The sequence below is a fragment of the Amblyomma americanum genome, chromosome 4 (assembly GCF_052857255.1).
Source record: "Amblyomma americanum isolate KBUSLIRL-KWMA chromosome 4, ASM5285725v1, whole genome shotgun sequence".
Lineage (NCBI taxonomy): Eukaryota > Metazoa > Arthropoda > Arachnida > Ixodida > Ixodidae > Amblyomma > Amblyomma americanum.
Genome location: NC_135500.1, coordinates 76,090,227 through 76,112,816, shown reverse-complemented (window position 1 = coordinate 76,112,816; position 22,590 = coordinate 76,090,227). Strand labels below are relative to the sequence as shown.

General features: G+C 47.2%; 1 protein-coding gene across 3 annotated transcripts in view; it reads right to left on the bottom strand.

Annotated features, from left to right (window-relative positions):
• Nucleotides 1-22,590, bottom strand: part of LOC144128048 (bridge-like lipid transfer protein family member 3A) — a 70,531-nt gene that overhangs the window by 17,828 nt on the left and 30,113 nt on the right. For all 3 annotated transcript variants that reach the window (XR_013313670.1, XM_077661093.1, XM_077661092.1), the window contains exons 8-13: nt 15,262-15,357; nt 13,128-13,333; nt 12,681-12,998; nt 7,825-7,890; nt 4,987-5,245; nt 1,020-1,297 (exon numbers count right to left, since the gene is read on the bottom strand). Coding sequence is in view for 2 of the 3 variants with exons in the window: in XM_077661093.1 (XP_077517219.1) it covers nt 1,020-1,297; nt 4,987-5,245; nt 7,825-7,890; nt 12,681-12,998; nt 13,128-13,333; nt 15,262-15,357 (1,223 nt within the window). In the remaining variant the exon portion in view is untranslated. The remainder of the gene's footprint in view (nt 1-1,019; nt 1,298-4,986; nt 5,246-7,824; nt 7,891-12,680; nt 12,999-13,127; nt 13,334-15,261; nt 15,358-22,590) is intronic.

Sequence of the window (22,590 nt, the reverse complement as noted above, 5' to 3'; positions counted from 1 at the left end):
GTAATGATTTTATTTCTGTCGATGACGCCGATACCGCGGAACAGTCCACAGACGAGGGCATCATTTCTGAAGTTCAGGACAAGAGTGACGCGGAGGAATCGGATGAGGATGTAACTTCGCAGCCAGCACCCACAAGCGCGTCTCTAGCAATGGGCTACATAGAGAGCCTCACACCACTTGTCTATGCCAAGGGCCTCGGTGATAGCACGCTTCTGCTTTAAATAAACTGGAAACCTCCCTCATCGGATCTGCACTGCAAAAACAGACGTCCATCACGAACTTTTTCACAAAGAAAAAATTTTGTGTTTTGACAAGCAACTGTCTTTAAAGCTGTGGTCCACTTACTACGAACTTTGGGATATAACGAACGGACGCCGCGTGACACTCATGTTCGTTATAAGTGGGTTTGACTGTATTCGCTTTGAAATTATTCGAAGGAAATTACTATTCGCTTTGAATCAAAAACCACTATTCGTACATGTCTATTCAGGCCAATTTACTGCTACTACCAAGCACACCTTGTTAATGATGGCACGGAAAGAGGCCCAGAGTAAAACGTGCATATGTTCCATGTGCCATGACCATACATATGTGCGCATATGGCACAAATACTGCACATGGCACATGGCACGTACGCGCCATGTGCCATGACCATGAGGTACTGAAGAGCCACTATTGGTTTCTGAAATTTGTGTCTTCGATCTAAGCCGTCTCTTTCTCCCTTAACAGCTCTACAGCTACGTTGTCTACCAATGACTGACTTATCAAGTTGCTAGCTAGGAAATCTGCAGCCAGAGGCACATGAAGGATGCAAACAGAAAGGGTGCTTTCTCTAAGCTGTCTCATGCCTCACTGTTCACCAGCCTCGCCATGCAAGTCCAGCTTCCCCAACTTAGCTTTCTAGTAGAGTACTTCCCGCACCAAGCTGCATGTCCAAGCTGTTTAGGTAGGTGCTACAAACCCCGCCACAACAGTCGCGTTATAAGCCGGTCACATGCTTGTCATACACGTAGGCACACCTGTCTGTCGACAGCTGCCTGCTCCTGGAGAACAGTGGCTGAACGTGCCAGTCGCAGCAGGAAGGTGCACTCCCGCCGCCCCAGCTGCAGCCGCAGAGGTGCTGGCACGTGCAGCAACAGTGGCACGTGTAATGCTGGTGATGTTGGCGCTCCTATCCACAGTGTCAGTGGTAGTGGCTCCACGAAGGCGCGTGGTCTTGACCCAGGGCGCTCCACAAACTCGGCCCAGCAGGGGTCCAGCTGCACTGACCAGAGCGATGACTCGGCCTCCGGGTCCTCTGGAATGTTGTGGGAGGAAGCGGGAGATTGGATGAAAGCAATGTGCCACACATCCGTGCATATCACTAAAACTACACTGCCTGTTTTTTCATCAACATGTACCACCGTCACGTCATAATTACATGCTATCACAGCCCTGCATCAGTAAAATATTTCATGGAACATACTTAATTGAACACCGTTTCTTCAAGTTTCTTTTATTGAACAAAACTGATTGCAATCATGCTTGCATTACTTGAAATTTGTATTCTGAGTTGCCTGAATGCACTTTCAAAAAAGAAGAGCCCTGGTTGTGAAACACAGCAGATTTTACATTAAGCAGAAGTATTTCAAGAGCTTTTTCTTCTCCCTTGCACCATTCACTCATGAAATTCCCTACTAAATATGTACTGCCATTACAGCAAGTCACTTCCAGAAACATTGCCCTCCTATCTGTAAAGTATTGTGTAATTTTCCATAACCACTGCTTTCTATAGTAGACTCGCGATAATTCAAACTCTAATATTAAACTATAACCTTCGTTCAAATAAACAAATTTCAAAATTTTGGTTGGCTGGCTTTATTTTCAATACATTTTAAAGCCTCTATTCGATGAATTCAAACTTTCTGGCTCGTTCCAATGCTCCCGGCACGAAAAAACTGTGGCCAAGGTTGGATACGTCATGTTTATGGCGCTGTGTGAGCTGAAAATTTGGCCCCTCCAACCAGTTAACTTAGATGCGGTCTAGAGAAAGGCCAAATCGATCAGGTTTGCCCCGTCCCTGCACGGTTTCGTTTTCTGAGCTTTGCTGCCAGTTCGTGACGATATCAGCTAGCCACTGTCGGGGATCCAAGGCAAGGTGGGCACCGGTTCAGACACTGATTCGGGTGTTGCTGGTCTTGTTCTCTTTTTAGGCTTCACGCTGTTACAGTGAAAATGTGCGTTCCTCTCGCTTCCCTCAGTTCGGTCATGCCGAAAACAAGCGGTCATCATGAGCTGCTTGTTGTGTGGTGGCTCCCCCGCAACTGCGTCGCATCTGTGAAGAAGGCCATGGAAGACATATTCTGCAGCAGTTCTGCTTTGATATTCATGACAGTGGGCAAACAGTACACCATGATGGAATCGCGACAAATCGTCGTTACTGCACAGCTTTCACTAACAAGCACATGGCCACTGCTTATCCTGTCATCAGCTAAATTTGCTGCATTGCAAAACTATTTTCTGAAGGGTTTTTCGTAACCATCTTATCTGACTTTCAGAGCTTCGGATCATTCTGAGCTTTTTTTCCAGTCCCTTGTGATCCCAATTAATGTGATTTTACTCTGTTGGGAAAGCAATGCATTATGATAACTTTTTCAGCCATACAACCAGTTGGAGACTGCTCCCTCAGAAGACATCAGTGCCTTTCACCCATACTTTATTTCTGTGCTAAATCATTTAGCTACTATGTTTGCATGGTGAAATGGTTCTAAAATACTATTTGTACGCATAGAAGTTCATAAAGCAAATCACATCTAGTCTTGTATCATATTAAGGTGCACTTCTGATAATTCAAACAAAAATTGGAGGGGACATTTAAGCTCTGCTTTAAGAGTATGACGTGATGGTTAGTGCCCATATATGCAGAATTGGTCATTCTCTATCTGGGAGTCCTCATACCGCTCCTGGCGCAATGGTGCAGTGGTTAAACGGACTATGCAATAAATTAATTGAGATTACGTAAAGCAGACGAGAGATAGGCATTTCATCACTCGTCACCCCAACGCAAGAACTTTTAAGCTAGCATCAATAACAACGAAGATATAGACGATTAAAAATTACGCTCCTCCTCTCCACCCTCAACTCGTACACACGGGGCACCAGACCAAAATAAAGAAAACAGCGCTGGGACTGGGCCCCGCTCATGAATACATCATCCACTGAGGTTCCTTTTGCAACTTCCGGTTGTCGCTCCTAGCACCCCAGCAGCAGCGTTGGCGGCGTGATTGCAGCGTGCGTCGGGTTTCTTTGCTTGTCTGTTGTAATTAGCAGTAATGGACCCGAACCTCGAGGCGCGACTGCTCGCTCTTACGGCCGTGTTGGGCATCAAGCCCTATGAGCGTTCACGCCGTACCGGCTGAACGCCAGCGACGAGAGTAGCGATTTGGCGAGCCACTGCGAGTGGCTCCGGAACTCCCGACAGAAGGAGGCGGCAGAGGAAAATTGAAACCATATGCGCGAAGGCAATGCCCTGGCCCGCGCTTGCCCGAGAGGGTAGCGCGGCGGCACGAGCAGAGAGAGAGAGAGAGAAAAACTTTATTTGGGTGCTTTCAAGGGCTTGGCGTCTTGAGGCCTCCGTCGTCTTCACTGCGCTGGCGACTTGAGGCCTCTTCTTAAGCAAGGTTGGGCCCCTATTCCAGGGCTCCAAAGAGCCTAGCTACCTCACTTGCGTGCTGCACTAAAGTTCTTTGGGCCGTGAGCTCGCAGCTGGTGAGCCGACTCTCCCATTGCTCCGCACTCGGGTTATTCTTTTGGTGGAATGTTTGGTTGCGTTTACATTCCCATGTGATGTGGTGTGGCCCCGCACCAGGGGCAGGTATCTCTGTACTGCGTCGGGTACATTTTGTTTAGGATGTATAAATTTGGGAAGGAGTTTTTTTGCAGTCTGCGCCAAAACGTTGCTTCCTCTGCACGAGCAGACAATTTTCACGGCTACTGGAAGTGTGCCCGTGACGTCGTGGCTGCCGTGGCTCCAGCGAATGACAGCGTGCGGTGGCCTGGCGACGTCACGGGTACAGTGATGTCTTTTTTCACTATTTTAGCTTCAAAATCGGTCACTACGAGCACACCAATCGGCCCGCGAATTTTAAAAAACACGGTTTTTAAAAATTCATAATAAATTGCCGGCTCAGTTCCGAAGACTCATACTTGGTGTGAATGCTTAGCATCCTTTCTAAGCATTGAAAACATTTACAAGCGACTTTTCATTCATTGCATAGTCCCTTTAAGCGATGCGGTTGAGTGACCCAGGTTGCTCTTGCTGAGCAACCTCTCGCAACCAATCATTAACTGCCACTTGCCACGGTGCGCAGTATGCTCACAATCCGGTGGGCAGATTGTGATGACGCCACAAGGTTACATGGCCTAGATGGCCCACCTGCCCCCTAGGTCGACTCTCTGTGTATTTTCTGCGACATGAGCTCCTGAGAGTGCCACTTAGGGAAGAATGAGAACCTGATCAAGGCACTGCGCATCCGCATGCCGGCATAGAGGTGTGGTCCCTGGGCTGCTACTCAAAGTATGCGTAAGGACCTGACTGAAGCCCTGAAGTACGCACACAGTGCGACAGAGTGGGCGCTTGAGGCTGCCGCTCAGGATAAGAATAAGGACCCGACTAGGGCACTGTGTACTCGCGTGCAGGCAGAGAGAACACGCACAATGGGCTGCCACTCAAGGTGAGAACAAGAGCCAGACTGAGGAACTGCAAGTCCGCATGCAGGCTGACAGGGTGGGCACTTGAGGCTATCAATTAAGGTAAAACCTGACAGGAACTGTACGTCCGCACGCAGGACAGAGCGGGGACTCTAGGCGGCACTCAAGGTAAAAATAAAAAACCGACTGAGGCACAGAGTCCGCATGCAGGCAGAGAGAGTGGGTGCCTGTGGCCGCCGCTGAAGGCAAGAGAAAAATCTGACTGAGGCACTGCGAGTATGCACACAGACCACTCACCCCTGGGTCGCTGCTCCTGCAGGAAGCAAGCGTGCACGGGCGGTGGGTCGTGGCCCGCGGCCCCACTGGGCAGCCAGGGGAAGCTGGTGGTCTCGAAGAAGAGCGGGCCCCTGCCCAGGGCTTCGAGGCAGGTGCCACGATCGGCTGGGCGCCAGTTGGTGGCAACAGCTCGCGAGCAGCCAAGCCGCAACTCGCGGCTCTCACCAGAGCTTTCCTCAGGCCACAAAGGACGCTCGCGCTCAAACTGGGGCACTGCCACCTGCACATTGCCAAGCATCTTGCAATTTTAAAATTTCTATGCAGTGCATAATTACCATATATATTTGCGTAATGAACCCACTCGCAAAATGAACCCCCCCATCTTTTGTCCATGAAAATTTTTATCTTTAAATCATTAGCTTTTGGTACCGCCCTCCTCAGTTTTCCCACTGACCCGCAGCGCAGACCTTGGCAGTGTGCCAAGATGCTGTGCACTGGATAACATCCCGGCATGTTATCCTATCCTATAGAGAGCTCCTATCGAAGGCAGGGGTGGGGGGGGTGAGGGCTGCTCGGTGAACTTGGCAGAGCGCCAAGATGTTGTGCGCTCTTGACAGAAGCGCTTGCAGCGGTGGCTTGCTTGGCGCGCTGCTACGTGCGAGGCTTAAAAAGCTGGGGAGCGCTCGAGCATTGGAGAGCAGCGTAGCAGTTTAATCCAGATCCCTATAAAACATCTACACTGAAATGCTTTGAAAGAAGCAGGTCCTTCAGACCCCCAAGCACTTTGGTGAGCATGAGATCGGGAGCAAAAATGCCTAACCCCTCACCGTCCTGCGTGTTCTTTCAACCTTGCGTAAACAACGCGCACCTGACCTTGAGGGCCACTGCTCAGCATGTTCACTTTATCTCGCCGTGATTTGCTGGTGTCGCTGGCTGTCACAAAATCGTTGGATTGCGCTGTGATACAGCAAACACCATAGAAGTGAACGATGCAAAACACTGCCGACATGAACACGTCTGACAGCGTGCTTTTGTTGATGATGGATGGACGGACAGACGAATGTACGGGCGGGTGGCACATAATGAAATTTCGACTCTCTGAAAAAAATCTGTTAAAATTTTTTCCCGTGTAATGAACTCTAATCCTAAATTGACGCCAACTTTTCTAGAAAATAAGTGGGTTCATTATGCGAGTATATATGGCAAGAGCAAGCATCCTAAAGTTTCATGAAGCGTGTGCAGCTCGAAGCAGAAGCGTAAGTGAACCCGGAACGTTAGCCGTGGCTGTCAACATGCGGGCAAAGCATTACTCCTTCAATCTAATTTGACTAGTAACAAAGTCTGATGAATGACCTGATGAATGGTGAAGTGGCTGCTCTCCGATTATGCGGTAATATTTGTGCGGTAGTTTTTTGGAGCACCTAAAATCATTTAAATAAGCAAGATTTAAAAAAAACTGATAATGAATTACTGAAGTTTAGTAAACCTCAATGATGAATGCATTACGCAAGGTGCTTTCCTAAGCTATCTGTTTTGATACCTGCAGGAGGAACGGATTACAGTTAAACCTGGATATAACGAAGTTGAAAAAAGTCCGTGATTTTTCGTCGCATCCAGGTTTTTGCTACATGCAGTTTTTGCAAGAAGAGCTGGAAAGAGAATGCAGAACGGAAACCAAAATAAGAAATGTAGGTGAAATCACCTTAAAATGCTTACAAAAAACCCTATTACTCGAAGTCAAACATGGAGAAATGTTCCGTGATCACGCTGACAGCGCGACTGCTGCAGCAGCTGCCGCCACCTCCGCCGAGGCTGCAGCGGCTCACGCAACGCTGCTACGCGTGGGGTTGGGAGAGTTGGGGAGGCGGGGGCACCAATCGAGCTAGAAGAGAGCGCGCGCGGTCACGCCGCTGCCGTGGACCGGCCGCGAAGGCACATGCTTCTCCCCGCATGTTCCCTCTCTCAGTCTGCCCAGAGCTGTTGCCCCAGGAAAGGGACTCTTCGCCTTGCGTCGCTGGCGCTCTCAGCTGTCTCCGCTCCCTAGGCGCGAGAGCTATCGGCGCCGGAATCAACAGAGCGACGTACGACGCGGCGGCAATGGGCGCGCACTGCTCGTGCCGTTACGTTTTTGTTATGCCCTATCAATTTTCGCTGCTGTTGGGCATGAACTGTTGTAGTGCCACGTGGTATGGCATTCCAAAAGTGAAAGCAACGGAGATGCACTCGCGGTGCTGGAGCACGACATGTGGAGTCATCTGTGGTCACTTGTTGCGATCTTTGGCGTTCCTCTCATGTCAATTTGTGCTTTATCGTCATGAAACTTTTCTCCCGAATTTCTTAATTCAGCCCAGGATAACAGATGGTCAGCTTAGCGAGTTTTTTACATCAAGGTCAACCGCCGCTGTGCGTTAGTTACATGGAGGTCTCAAACACACGCGGTTCAATGGGGGTGGCATTGGGGAATTAAAAAACTTCGTTACATCGAGGAATTCGCTATATGGAGGTTCGTTACATTCAGGTTTAGCTAATGAGGCGTGGCTTCTGTCAGCATTTCAGCCTACGTAGTTATCCACTAAGGGAACTAGGCCATGAGTTCTGATACGACAAATACCAACTGCACAAGGCACTTCCACAAAGTTTATTCTCTGCTTAGATGGTTGAGAGGACACATGATAAAAGTGAATTTTTTTTTGTATTCCTTTTTGTGCTGTCACTGCTCAATGACAGCATGCCCAGCAAATAATTTACACAGACCTCTGAAAAATGAATGCAGCTCCTGCTAAGTCGACCGGCAGGTATGTGACTGGAGGTCAGGCAAGCACTGCGTTATCACAGAGAAGCAAGACTGGTTGGGCTCACCTTTGGGAGGATCATCTCGACACGCACAGCGAGTGGAGACACCCCATTAGCACAGGACAGATGTGCCTGCACACACAATACAGAACAGAAGAAAAGCTGATATTAAGAGCACGTGCAGTTGGAGAACAGTACCAAGAAAGGGGCCAAATAAGAGATAACGACAACATAAAGCCAGTACCCAAGTCACTGCTGCCTTAACAAAAACAATGACAAATGGCTACTGACATGGCGAAGAGCACGACATTTAAAAATAGTGCAGAATGTCTTCCCCACCAAACCTGATGCAGTAAAGGGTTCACAAACATTTGGTAAAGGGTTCACAAACGCCAGCATAGTACGCTTATAACTGCGCAAGGAAAAAAAAGCGAATATATAGCTGTACACATATTTGTCAACTTCAGTTGGTGTGCACGGTGCGCCGGCAGGTTCACTTGCCCCCAAGGAATGCGTTCTTTCGTTAATAGCACAGCATGTTTTAACGGCGCGTTTTATGACATTTAATAAGTTGTGTCAATCTTGCACAGTCATGTTGGCATGCGTACCTTACGTACCTTAAGTGTGCTAAAAGCCGCATGCTTTTTCATCGCATCATGCATGTGTCATGTTTCATGAGGTAGTACATGATCGCGAAGCTTGTTTGGAAACAAGCAGCTGCAGGTGTGATACTAAGATTGAGAGGGAATGCGGCAATGAAAAGTGTTTCCGTTATTCATGCATGCAATATCTAACTAAATTTGGTGCAAATATGAAATTGCTACGCTAGTTTCAGTAATTCCTTTTATTATAGCTATACCTGGTGCAGTTCTGGGTAATTATAATTAACACCGTCGTCAAGTCGCAGCAAGGTCTTAAATAACTGAGTAGAAAGTGCGCAAATTTTTTTATGGCAGCTTGTTCACAAAGCCCTGCTCTGTATGATGACGCTATTAGTACGTTTTTAAGACGATCATGTACTTATGCATGCATAGTTACATGAAAATGTTTCTTACAAAAATAACATAGCACTGCACGTGTAGGAAAAAAAAAATCGAGAGATCTATTACACTCCTCAATGTCTCAGGAATCGTTAGCGACAAACAGAATCATTCTATTTTTATGCGTTTCAAAATTAAGAAGGTGTGAGTGATGACAATTGCAGAAAATGTGAAAGATCAGAAAATGAACATTAAAGTTAATTCCCTTGTTTATAGCCTCTTCGCTTTCGCTTTGGTCATAGAAATGGTCATAGAAAAACCTCACAATTTTCGACGACTACACATCTAAAAAGTGTAATTTATAAATTTCTACTGAATATTTTGCTATAATTTTTCATCATGAAACAGAAAACCCCAGGGCTAGAAAAGAAAATAATTTCAGAAATGAAAAATTTTCACCAAATCGACCAGTTTAACAACGGGATAAGTCGGTCTGGCTGGTGCGTGATCTTGCGGCTAAAAACAGCGCGACACGTATGTCAACAGACGGTGAGCTCGTCGATCTGCTCCGCCGAAACAACGCCAGCTCTTCCTCTCACTACTGTCCCGAAGTGAAATCATTCCGGCAAGTGCAGAGTGTCAAAAACTTGTTACTTTATTCAATGCCTAGCGTAGAAATCAACTGCAGAAACGCTTTCTGTTTACTACTAACCATATATACAATACACAGTGGCAAACTATTTCTCTGAATACGCTGCACGTGGCCAACACGAGCTCGTGTACTTCGAGAATTTACTAAGTTGAAAGCATCAACCATTGCTGTGATTTGCAGAAACTGAAAACGTGCCTACAAGCCTTGAGAATTGCAGCATGCTGCATTCGTTTTCATTCATAGTACTTTTCCGTCTGGCCCGTCATCGAGACTCGAGGAGTAAGAGTGACACGTGGCAGTGTTTTACACCGCTGGCATGCCCTGTTGTACTGAATACATCTACTAAAAGTAGTTCACCATCAGTAAAAGTTATAATGGGAGGGTTCAATAACTGAACGTTTGCCTGCCTAGTGCATGATTTGCAATGCCAAGTATGCAGTCTTATACCATTCCATGTTTTTGTCAATACCCTCACCAAGGCTTCGAGAAGTACGAGTGATATGAGGCGGAGCGATATGCTTTAGCGGGTGCACCACTCTAAGTGTGAAATGGAGAATCGGCGCATGTGCACTCGCGTCATTGTGCATTAAAAAGGGGTCACACGCGCCTCGAAATCGATGCTGTAGATGATGTGCTAGAAATGCGGCGTAAACAATGACAGCCATCTTGAATGTACCAGTCGCTTACTGGACCTGGAGCACAAATGACGAACGACGAAGCACTACACTATGAAACACGGCCGGCAGTAATGAAATGAGTCAGAGCCATAGAGAAACTACACGTGAGCGGCATCAGCTCTTCCGTCGACTACCGACACTCCTCGGTGCCGCTACGGTTCCAAGTGGCAGTGCTGCGGCGATTGGAACAGCGGCCCTTCCATCAAAAATTGATGCTCCCTTGAGCGCCGAGTGCGCGGTTGAAAGTAAACAAAAAAACTTGGACGGCGCCTAGTAAGAGTAGAACGTGAATGCGTTATCGGGCCGCCACCGCTTATCAGCAGACGCAATCTGCGGCCACCTGTGGGGAGTGGGATGGTGTAGGTTTGCTGCTTATCGACAACCACCATCGGCCACCACGTGCAGGGTGGGGATGCCGGTTCTGCGTGTTGACATAGCAGCTACTCAAGGCCAGCACCAAGAGCGATGCGATGGAGCCGCGCAGCAAAAATGCGACCACGCTGTAGTATGCCAGATATCTCGTTTGTCTCGCCTTTATTTATGGTGAGATGCTTTGGTTTCGACTTTAAGTCGACCGCCCCACTTCGGATTTTCAAAATTTGAAAAATAGGGCGACTTACAATCGTGGAAATATGGTATGCAGCAGTGCATGTACTAGGCCAGTGCCCAGGTTCCCCACAGTCAGAGCCGTCGGCAAAACCGTCATATGCAGCTGTGCGCCGCATCGATCTTTATGTGCAAGTCTGCACAGTAACTCTTATTTTGCAGGGAGTGTCAGCTGCGTTACTGAAAGTGAAAACTGTCTTTGGCAGTCGTCTTTGGTTAAACCTAACAAGATACGGGCATATATCTAGGTGCAAAAAAAATTTGCATGCTTACCCGGAAAAAATTTGTTGAAAGCAGAATCTTGATCCAAAGACTGTTCGGTATGGTCGGAAATAATTGCATTGCGTTGTATAGTTTACTAACAGGGAATCGAAAATACTTCATTGTGGCAGAAATTTTGCTGTAGCGGGTTTTACTGTAAATGGAAAACTGCAATGACGTTTGTGTGACACAAACACTGGAACATTGTTCGTCTTTTTTTTTGTGTGTTATAATCAAACTTTATTTCACTGTTTTTGCAAATGCCTATAACATACTGTCCTGTCAACAATTTCTTTTATTGTGTCGCTTACTTTGTGTATATATATGCTCTTTGTCACAGTGAATCCTGAAGGCATCAGTGGCTTGCTTCTGTTAGGTATTTTTGTGTTGTTGAGCAATGGTTGGTGCGACCAGCGTCGTGAAAATCGGGCACATCACAATGTCTCCAGCACTTGCAAAACCACTGGCGTGCACAAAACAAATAAATAGGAGTTTTGCTACATGTCTTTTGGCTTGGTTTTCCAGCACCTTCTGCGTCAAGTTACAAAGTGATTGGCTGCACCAACGTCACCCGACTGCAGTAATCAATGTGCCAAAAGGTTCAAGAGAGGACTGAAACCATGCGTGAAGCCAGCGCCACACACTGTTATTGAAACAAGACACTGTCAAAACATATGATCGTTGGTTTGACAGTGAATTGGCGTTAGAAGGCCAGAAAATTGTTCAGCGTGCGACCACCCTACAATTTTTCTTTTTCGAGGTCACACAACCTATATGGCTCACAAGTGTGATAGAGTGGCCAGCTGGACTGCGCTAAAAAACGCGGACAACAGAGTTAGAAGTGGACAGGACGTGAGCAGACTTCACAACTGCAGGACGCGCACAGACTCTCCAACAAAATTCAGCTGCGAGTCTGCACGCGTCCTGTCTGTTACTGCTGTCTTTGTTTTCTAGCACAGTAACCCCATTTTCATAAGTGTGGACTTGCAAGTTGCAGAGTTTGCGCGACCGTTTTGGTAGAAAAGCAGCAGTCACAAGACAGTTGCACGCTGCTCGTTTTCCAGCCTTGCGAACATGCTCACAGCACGTCGCATGCCTTTCACAATTCCGTTGTGCCTCTCCACTGAGCAAGCTGGAATGCAAATAAGCGCTGCTCATCTCTACTCAGATATGAATGCAAAAAGGAAGCGTTCAATTATGTTCAAGCTTTAGAACAAAATGTGCTAGCAGTTGTCTTTCGAGAAAAAAATGCAGAAGATGACCACGAACGTCTAACAATCAAATAGGGCAAATCAGTACCCAGCTCGTTCTCGATCATAGTGTACTGTATTTTCTGTTCACATTCAACAGTTCGAATTTTGATTAATTAGAACTAAGTTGGCATCCCCGTGCACTTTGAATTAACATGCTTCGACTGTAAAATAAAATTCAAGCTTCTCTCCAGCTGGGCAAATGAAGCTTTACTGTTTATTAACAGTTTGAAATGTAACAGTGCCACATGCATTGTTCAAACAGCAAATCTGGCATTGTTGTCAACAGTGACACACAGTGCCCTCATAAGCTGCCCTTTTTGACATTTACGAGGAAAACAGAATGTGGTTTCAGGCGACTTCAATCTGTACTGCCATTTGCACTGTCAGAAAACATGTGCAATCATGAGATGCCCGAGAGCACAGCTTTACCCTCCAGCTTTCCCGTTCCACTAAACCAATTCACTTCACGAGAGGAGAGGCCCCCATCACTCACCGTGCACTTGTAGACGCTATGCAGGAAGGCGTGCGCCCACAGCACGGTGGGCAGGTCCAGCCGCAGGGCGGTGGGGCCCAGGTAGGCAAACAGGTGCGGTTCGGGCACAGAACCACCGGCCAGGGACGATGCGATGCTACCCTTGGCCGAGCCGGGGCTGCCCACAATGTGTCCGTTGGACGTGACGGGTGATGTGGCCGGTGTGGACCGGGCGTAGTAGTGGGTCAACTCTAGGTGCAGGGCCTCTCCTGGAAGCAGCACGGTGGCTCCCTCCGACGCCAGGAACGGTCGACGCTGGCTGCGCCCCGCCATGCACACCTGGTGGGGATGAATGAAGAACGGGGGGCAAAGGAGGGGTGGGAAACGCTCACGAGATGTCTGCCACAGTTGCTGTGCCTTTTGGTGGGGAGAAATTTCGGAGCACTCCTCCTGCAAAGGCCGGCCCACCTGCTGCATGGAGAACTCCTCGAGGCGCACCAGTAGGCAGCTGGACATGAGAGTGCGCCAGTCGCGAGATGAGGGCGAGTTGCTCCCCGGCGTGGACGAGGAAGACGTGGGGCCGCTCTCTGCCCAGTGGGACAGCATCTGCTGCACCCAGGCCTGGCGCCCGGAAGACGGCTCGCTGTACTTGAGCCAATGGCTCCGGGGGTTCGCTGCAGAAAAAAAAAAAAAGGCACACTTCAGAGGTATCCCAAGTGTTTCCACAGTGCACCCATCAAGCAAAAGTGAGAGGACTGCCTTGAACTGCACATGCACCTCTATTATAAGGCACAGTTGGTGTTCTTTTTGATTTTTTTCATTATGTAATTAAACGACTCAATATGAGACTGAATGGGAGACAGCAACAGCAGCATTGTCATTTAGGTGTGAAAGTGCAGCTTGAAATAGAAGATGAATTCAGTGACTCTTGCTCATCAGTCAACATACTGCAAACTCTAAAAATACTTCCAAAAAGCAGAGCTTTCTAATTAATGTCGTGTAAATCCAGGTGCCACATTCTTATCCTAGCAAAGAAATCGAAAAAAGAAAAACGTCTTAAACGGAGCATTAAAGTCGCAGGTGCAGTTACAGGTGATGTCGTCACTTTAAAATACTCCAAAGCATGGCACCATTTAAGAAATGTCTGCTTTTGACAGAGAAGCGAAGATGCAACATCTAAATCTGCAACATCTTAACTGATGTTGCCTGATGTTGGATTGCTCAGCACCAGAATCGTTACAGTGAAAGGACTTCTTGAATGAGAATTGAGTAGAAACAAATGATGGTGTTTAGGAAGCCACTACCAAATTGCCCCAAGCAGCAAAGTTTGGAACAGCACTTTAGTGGCCAGAATATGACAGCCAAGTCCACCTAAAATGAATGCAACCATTTACTGGCACTCGTTCGTTATACCGCAAAGTTTCTACTAAGTGTAACTTACAGGACTCACATAAGGTGCACTTTCATGATGTGCTTTCTATGTGATATGCATTCTTGCAAAGCTGTTCATTTCTGTCTCAGCTAGAAAACAACATGAGCCTCCCTTTCTTCTGAAGCTTCAATCTGTTACTTGACAATTTGGCGACAGTGCGAGTGACTGACTCATGCTTGGCCTGGTCGATCTACAGATTAAACAAAAAGTTCACCAGGATTTCAAAACACACCAAATGAAACACCCGCGAACACATCAATGTGTATACTTACCTAATCCCTTTTTTATTGTTCAGAGGAATTGCTTTGTTGATGCATCCGATGCATTTAAGCAGCATAGAGCTGAGCTGCTTGGAACGGAAATAAAATTCAATGGGCCAGTGACACAAAACTAACATAAAAATTGAGGTGTGCATCGTAATGCGACATGAGTTTCAGCGACAGGTATTAAAATGGTCACATTGCATAAGAAGCTCATGATGGTATTTCGGTGGTTTAATGTGAACCATTTAACAATGAGCCAAATGACCTATTACTGGGACATGTGGGAACCACAACCCATCAATCATATGACCTAACACGTTATATTGCTCACACATGACCCATTGCAGAACACTACACCAAAGGCACATCCAGGGGCACATGTAATTAGTAATAGCTGCCCACTGTAAAACAGTGAGATCATATCACTCGACTGGTAAATCAATCAATCAATGCGCCGGTGAAATGTTTTGACGATTGTCAAAAAATGTGGCAGGGTTTTAATGTAGTTAAAGATAGTAGACATGCGAAAATGTGCTAAGCCTGGTATCGAAATGATTTGAGCACGAGTCCTTGTAGCTGCGCTGCCACCAGAGCGGTGAATGTGCCAACGACAGCGTTTTCGGAATACCGTAGTGGGCGAAGCCAGTGCATGGCGTGAAGGAGCCCCTGGTCCTGGTGGCACATACTGAGTGAAGCGAGAATGATGCGCGAGCTGCCATAATTACGCAATGAGTGTGCTGGCGACATAGGTCCAGTGGCGCCATCTACCAGGATGCCCCGTAACCAGTTCCGGTCGTACAGGTCAACCTCAAGGTCAAGCTTCACAGTTTTCTTGGCTGGGGTTAGACCCCATTAAAGAGTGCTATTCGCATTGCAAATTGTGAGGTAAACCAGAAAGCTGACTCACCAGCTCCATGGAACGGATAGTAGTCGATGAGGAGCTTCTCCAGCAGGACCTGGAAAGCAGCACCCCCTTGCAGTGGGCCCCAGCCAGAGCGGGTCTCTGCACGTATGCCCCACACGACACACACCATTGGAGACCTGCCGGCTCTACGACCACAAGGCTCCACGCTGGTTGTGAGGTGTGCATTACGCACATGCTCATTGGTGAATGCATACCACAAAAGAATAAAAAGCAAATGGCTGTACACACACAACAATGCTGAAGACGGAGAGAGAAGGAATACTGAGAAGAATACACACTAAACAGCCATGTGGCCACAACAATCTCGGGAGGTGTCAGCAATGAGCATAAGGCATGGCCATGGTGCTGTCAGAACACTGCCCCTCCTCAGTTTTCGTCATGTAAGCTGAAAAAGTTTTTCTGCTGTTTTCCAATCAAAGTCACCTCTAATGTGGTGTTCTTGAGGAGACGTTCCAATCAAAGCCACGAGATGGCTCAAGAATGTAAAAACAAGCGGCAGACTACACTACAATGCAAGTGGGACCATGCTTTTTACACTCCCTTGCAACGCCGGACGGCAAGCACTGGCGTGGGAATGCCACCTCTAATGTAGTGTTCTTGAGGAGACGTAGCCCGCTTATCGAACGTATGTCGGTCCTGTCACACTGCAAGCCCTGCAATCAGCCCCTAAATACTGCCGTAAATGAACAGAAATCGACGTGATTTCGGCAACAACTTTTTTTTTTTTATTGAGAACCAGCACATCAACCACGTTTGACTGACCAAGACCTTAGTTTTGACAGCTAAAATTCCGAACACAAAGTTTCACGCTGATGTGTATAGTTCACAAGTGTGGCGTTCATATCCAATGGCATTTGAAGTGTGGTTTCACAATGGTGCCACCTGCATTCACTCTGTGAAATTCTCGCACATTTCACACGCTTACACACGGCGTGAATTGTGTTTTGTAATAAGGGAGTAATTACTCATTGGCATCCATCCCAGCACAGCCAAACGGCTACAAAGGAAAGCTTGTAGATTGATCAATTTGCTCTCGCCCTACCATAACCTTGCCGTCCTGGTTAGCTGAGTTGGCAGAGCGACTGCTCCGGTGTAGCGGTGGTCCCGGGTTCGAACCCCGGACCAGGAAGAATTTTTCTTTAACGGGGGAAGAGGGTCTTAAAGAAAAATTTTTTAATATTGGACTTAGCATAATGAAAACTTCAGCCATTATGTATTTTAGTGTGCTGGTTTCAAATATAGTGTACATTTTTGTGTATATTATGTTGTTTCTTATTAATTCAGGAATCTCTGTTAAATTATTCTGACAAATTTTTGAAAAAATTGGCTACTCAGATTCAAATAATTTTTATCCCAGTGGATTCTACTATTAATAACGCTTGCAATAAGGGTACTTTCGGTGTTCTAGCCACTCTGTAACCAAAGTTACAATGTATTGAAGTTCACATAAAAGTGGCGAGGAAAAAGGTGATTTTTCTTTATGCTGTTTAATATTTTCACATTTTATTAAGAGCGCTGTTAATGGTTTTATTGCAAGGTCCAATCATTCAGCTTTCAAATAAAACAAGAATGGTGAAAATCGCGCGAACCAAAGCCGGGAAAAGTTTGTCAGCAGTATGTAGGGTGGTGCAGAAAATGAAACTGAGAAAAACGCAAAAAACAAAATCAAACATTTTGAAGCGGTGTAAGCACATTACAGTGCTTCATTTTCCAAAACAAACAGCCTAGAAGGCCCCTAGTGAATAGTCTGAACCACATTTTTGCCGTTGCCGCCGCTTAGCAAGCTGCAAAAATGATTTTGAGGGTGCACACTGTATTGTGAAGCAGTCTGTCGATGATCGCCACCAAATCTACGACCACATCGGTAGCTCCGCAGGCAATGGAGGGTTGGCGTCTACGTGCTCGCTCTCTAGCGTCCACATCTTGTGCTAGGTTGTAGAAATTGCTGTCAAACTGGCGATTTTATCATCGGTGTGCTTCGCAATCCTCGAGATGAGCGCTGGGCAGAAATGTGTCTAATCTGACCCGCTGCTGCCAATCTCGCCCGAACCCGCGAATTGCTCCGTGTCGAAGGTGGACGCCGAAGCTGGTAAACAAGCGCTTATCACGACCGCCGAATTGCACTCCTGTGCCTCGTTATTCCCTTATTCCTCTTCCGATCACTTTTAAGTAAAGCCATCCTCCGGCTCTCCGTCATCCTGTCATCCTCTGCAGCCGCGATATGCACCGCGCTCGGAACGAACGCCGGAACGGCTGCCAAGGTCGCGTCATCCGCCGGTTCACGCTCAGGCGCTCAGGCACTCCGCTGCTGCTGGTTGACATCACTGCCGACGAACTTGTGTCTTCCACTTGCTTTCTGCGGCCTTTCTTACGTTTTTTCCCAAACTTATGCGTGCTGCGAAATTCCGATACGGTTTCAAGCCACGGTAGTCTTTTTCAAAATGGCGTCGCAGGACGAGCACGGAGCGTTAAAAAAAATGGCGCCGGCCAATGAGGCGCTTAAATTTCGCCACGTGGTGTCCAACAGCCAATAGCATTGCCACATTTTATGTTTTGTTTTCTGTCTTTTTCTTGGCGACCAATCGCAGTACACCTTTTGTTCTGGCGAGAAAGAAAGCTGAGTTCTTGCTCTTTCAAACGAGTCCAAAGTCGCCTAGCTGCGCCGGCCACTTTTGACGTGACACACGACGCAAAACGGGCATTTTCTAACCTATTTTCGCGAGCTCTCTTGTCAAAATTGCATCTTTGCGCGTCGATTTCTCGTAAACTACGCGGTATTCAGCCGTGAAACTTGAAATTAAGATGGAAAATGATGAGACTTATCCAACTATGACCAAATTGAAAAGTCGATTTTTTCGCGATTTTTTGGTCCCAAAGACCCGCGTCCCCTCTTAACTACGAAGTTTCTGAGAAAGCTACTTAGCTTTCCTTTGTAGGCATATAGCTGTGCTTGGGTGGATGCCAATGAGTTATTACTCCCTTATTACAAATACACTCCACCTTGGGGGGTTCCCCTAAGCATTTGACCGAATTGTGTTGTGGTTGCTGGTGCAGTTCCACAGCTGCAGCGCGATAAGTACAAACACCTAAAGGTGCAAAAATGAAACTAAGCCACAAGGCTGAGTGCAGGCAGCGCTGTTCAAGGTGCGGTTTGTAGGTTGCAACAGATGAAAATTGAGTGCAATGAAAGCGGTACCGTACCAATGAACACACCACTGAAGCGCATGCGTACCGCAGCTGCACCTGCAATGCTACCTTCAGTTCTGGTCTCACTCCCAAGTTTTTCAAAAGGCCCATTGGTGCAGACAAGGCGTAAGCAACAACTCGATTTTGTAGCAGCATGTAGCCGAATTTTCCATTTGGCAGTTTGGCGCAAACGGTGCGGCAGTTTCACCACTGCCGTTCTCTGGCATACAGTAATATAGCTGTCACAGGGAGCAAATGCGGACTTTAATTCTAGTGAAAACATAGCTGGTATTCTCTTTGACTCTCCGACAGGACTGACGACATTGAGCACATCAATGAATGACAGAAGCAATGTCGACACACCAAAACTCCTATTTTTAGAGCAAAAAAAAAAGCATTCAGTGACTACCTACAATCTGGGTGGGAAATTAATTTGGCACTGAATACCTAGCAGCACACAAAATAAACTTCAAATATCATGGTGCAGTTTGGCTGAAATAAAGTGCAAAACTGCAATGACAAGAACCTAGTGACATAAATATGTCATGGAAATAGTAAAATTGCACTTAGAATGAATCTAGGAATTGAATGACATCACTTCCAAGCCGTTTTGAAACCGGTTTTGTGGAAAAAATGGGTACACAGCTGTACCAATGACTTTTTAAAAAAAAACCTCAAATGTGGTAGAGTCGCCCGCATATATCGAACTCGCAACAACATGCCTAAGAGTTCAATATAACATGTAATTTGTACGGGTATGCGAATATTGAAATTTTCGATCACGAATCGAATACGAATATGAAGAAAAAATGGCTTCATATATCGAATCAAATATCAAATATCTGTTCAGTATAAAAAAAATTTCAGAAAACGATGAGCAAGCAAACGTAGTAGCCCTTATTTTTTTTTCAAAATAGTGTGTGGTGTTTGCAACTAAAATAAACAAAACTAGTCTGCCTCAGTACCATATAAAAAAACAATGTGCACAGAAATGTATACTACTTCATTAGACAGCATAACAGTATCCAAACTATAATGAGGTCATGGAAAACAAAATCCATAAAATGACAAGACTGGCAACAAAAAAATAACATGATGACTATCAAACCTCATTCATTTGGAGTTCAAGGGACCGGAAGAAATGCTTGGTTCATCCGAATGCCTCTGTTAATAAAAATTCCCCCCCCCCCCCCCCCAAATGCTGCCGAATATGCTGAAGATGCAGTAAGGCCTTATGAGGTGGCTCTATCGCGCTAACACCTGTAAGCCCGTGACGAGTCACCCATTTTGGAGTGCTGGAATAACAACACAAATGCAAGCAAGGGGCCGGGGAACATACACTGGCGTCAGAGCGGTGAGTTGGTTTCTAAAAAGGAAAAAGAAATAAGCCGCGCGGAGCTGGGACTGGACTATCGGCGAATGCGCGGGGCCGACATTTGAAGTTGCCGCAGGGCAGCGGTGAAGCCCTGAAAACGAAACTACGCAGCCAGGCTATTTTTTTGCCCTAGCGACAGAGACCTTCCGATTGTTGCCACGCCTGCCGTTACGCCTGCTAAAGAGGTGTGCAGGCTGCAATGCACCATGCAATAGGCGAGATTTTGATGGGATCGCTTGCCCTATTGTGACTACCGCGCCCCTTCAGGAGGCTCCCGCGGCATTCCGCAAGTAGGCTTTCCCGCATAGCATAGTTTACAAAACGGGATGGCGGAAGTCACGCTCGGGGAGTTATGAAGGTGACAGGACGCATTCTTCGGATGTGGGCATTAAATATGTAACGTATTACCGAAGGATTAAAAAAAAGCGCGATTTCGCGTTACGATTGCTCGAAGCGGGCCGTCGGCCATCTTGTTCGCAGCACGGGTGACGTGGGAAAGTCCACTTGGGGAAATTCTCACGCGGTGAAGCCTTGCGGCGTCGGGACGCGGTCGGTCTGCGTGATAAACGGCGGAGAAGAAAGGGGACAGGACCTGTAATGTTTTCCTGCAATTTTTAACTCGATTATCGGCTAATTTGCCCAGATATTGTGGTTTTGCCACGGTCGAATGTATGAAAGTATGCGCATTATACGATCGCTGGCGAGCATTCTGGGATTTTCAAATACAGTAAAACCTCGTTAATTCGAACTCGAGGAGGACCGGAAAATTGTTCGAATTAAGCGGAGTTTGAATTAACGAGCGGGGCGCTAAAAAAAGCGGCCATCACGCCCGGCAGCACGGGCCGAAGCTAAAACAGGCATATCTGAGATCGTTATCTCTTACTACGCGCTACTACACATTTGCGGCGGGCGATTGCGCGAATTAAAATCATAGAGCCCGAATGTCGAAGGAAATAAAGTTAATTTGTTTATGCGGTTGGAGCTAACATCAAAATGCATTCGCGTAAGCAGCAAGCTTAATGATTAAATATGACACTATGCTTCAAAAACATGTTTATTAACAGCAGATTGGCAGAGCATATCAAAGAGAAAAATAATCGGTGATGCGCATTTGTTTTCGTTTTTTTTTGCCGTGACTCGACAAGCATCGTCTGCAACTTGCCCAACAGCTCCAACGCAGCGTCCGAATTATCATCGGCGGAGAAGTAGCGCGCAGCCAGATCAAGTGCTGACGCTGTTTCACATGCACTCGGGGGTGGCAATGGATCGTCGCCTCCGTCGGACTCGTCGTCGCTGTCAGCTGTGCTCGCCGCGCCCGAGTTGTGCGGCATCTGGTCACCGCAGGCCGCTTCAATAATCTCGGCATCGCTTAACGGCCCCGATGTCTCCACGCCGCTGTCAACGTCTACGAAGCTCTGGAAGTCGACACCCTCCGATAAAGCAGCGTAGGCAGGGTGCAGCGCGACGGAGTCATCACACTGAGCATCCAGCTCTGCCGTGCTGCAGGCTTCTGGGCCTTCAATGAAGCCGCACTTTCGATAACAGTTCGCGACTGTGTCCGCCTTGACACCATTCCACGATGTTGCCAGCATGTGGCAGGCTCCGAGGAGATTGGCGTCGTACGATTTGCCGCTGTCCATACACACAAGAATCCGCTCTAGGAGGTGGCGCCTGTACAGTGTTTTGAGGTTTTTAATAACCCCAAGGTCCATAGGCTGCAGCACAGCCGTAGTATTTTTCGGCAGAAATGCCAGACGGATCGCCTTCAGTCCGCTGATGTCGCAATGGGCTGAACAGTTGTCGACGAACAACAGAACATTCCTGTTCTGTGCCGCGAACTTCCTGTCGAGTGTGCGCAGCCAATCCGTGAAAATTGCTCGCGTCATCCACGACTTTCTGTTGAAAGTATAATCAACAGGGAGAGTTTTTAGTCTCTTTATAGGCAAAGCAGCGAGGCTTCGCTGCTTTGCCTATAACTAGCAAGCGGCACCGTTCCGTGCCAGTCGCGTTTGCGCACACCAACACCGTCACTCTTTCCTTGCTTCTCTTCCCGCCTGAACACGTGTCGCCTTTGTAACTGACAGTCTTGTTCGGCAGTAACTTAAAATAAAGCGCGGTTTCATCTGCATTGAACACATCGCTGAGCGAGTAATCGGCAAGGTAGTCCTTTAGTTGACCTGCTGCAACGGCTTGCGCCGGAGCCACCGTGGCCGGAGCATAGGCGGCGCCCGCGGTAGGGTGGCTACCCGCGTGACCGCGCGTCAGCCAAAAATAGACAAGCCAATGCTTCGACGCTCCGGCAGCGAAAACCTGCTACGGCATGCACCGGAGGGTTGGTTCGGGCAACGAAATTCACGTCTCGCCTCGTGCGTGCTGACATGCGTGCTGGCTTAATTTTTTTCTCATCATTCTGCATTTTTTTTAAATTTTCAGCGCATTGTATTTGCTACGAGGTGACTTCTATATGCGAGGGGCAATGCCAGCCATCGGCGCCTAGTTCGAATTAACCGACGTGGATACCGGCATATTCGAATTATCGGGAGTTTTGACCCATTTAAATACACAGGGCTTTGCCGGGACCCGGCCGTCAGTTCGAATTAACCGGAAGTTCGAATTAAGCGATTTCGAATTAACGAGGTTTTACTGTATTCGGAAATTCACGAATATCAATTTTCGAATACGAATCGAATATCAAACATATTCGATTCGTATTCAAAATTTCGAATATTCGCAAACACCTAGTAATTTGA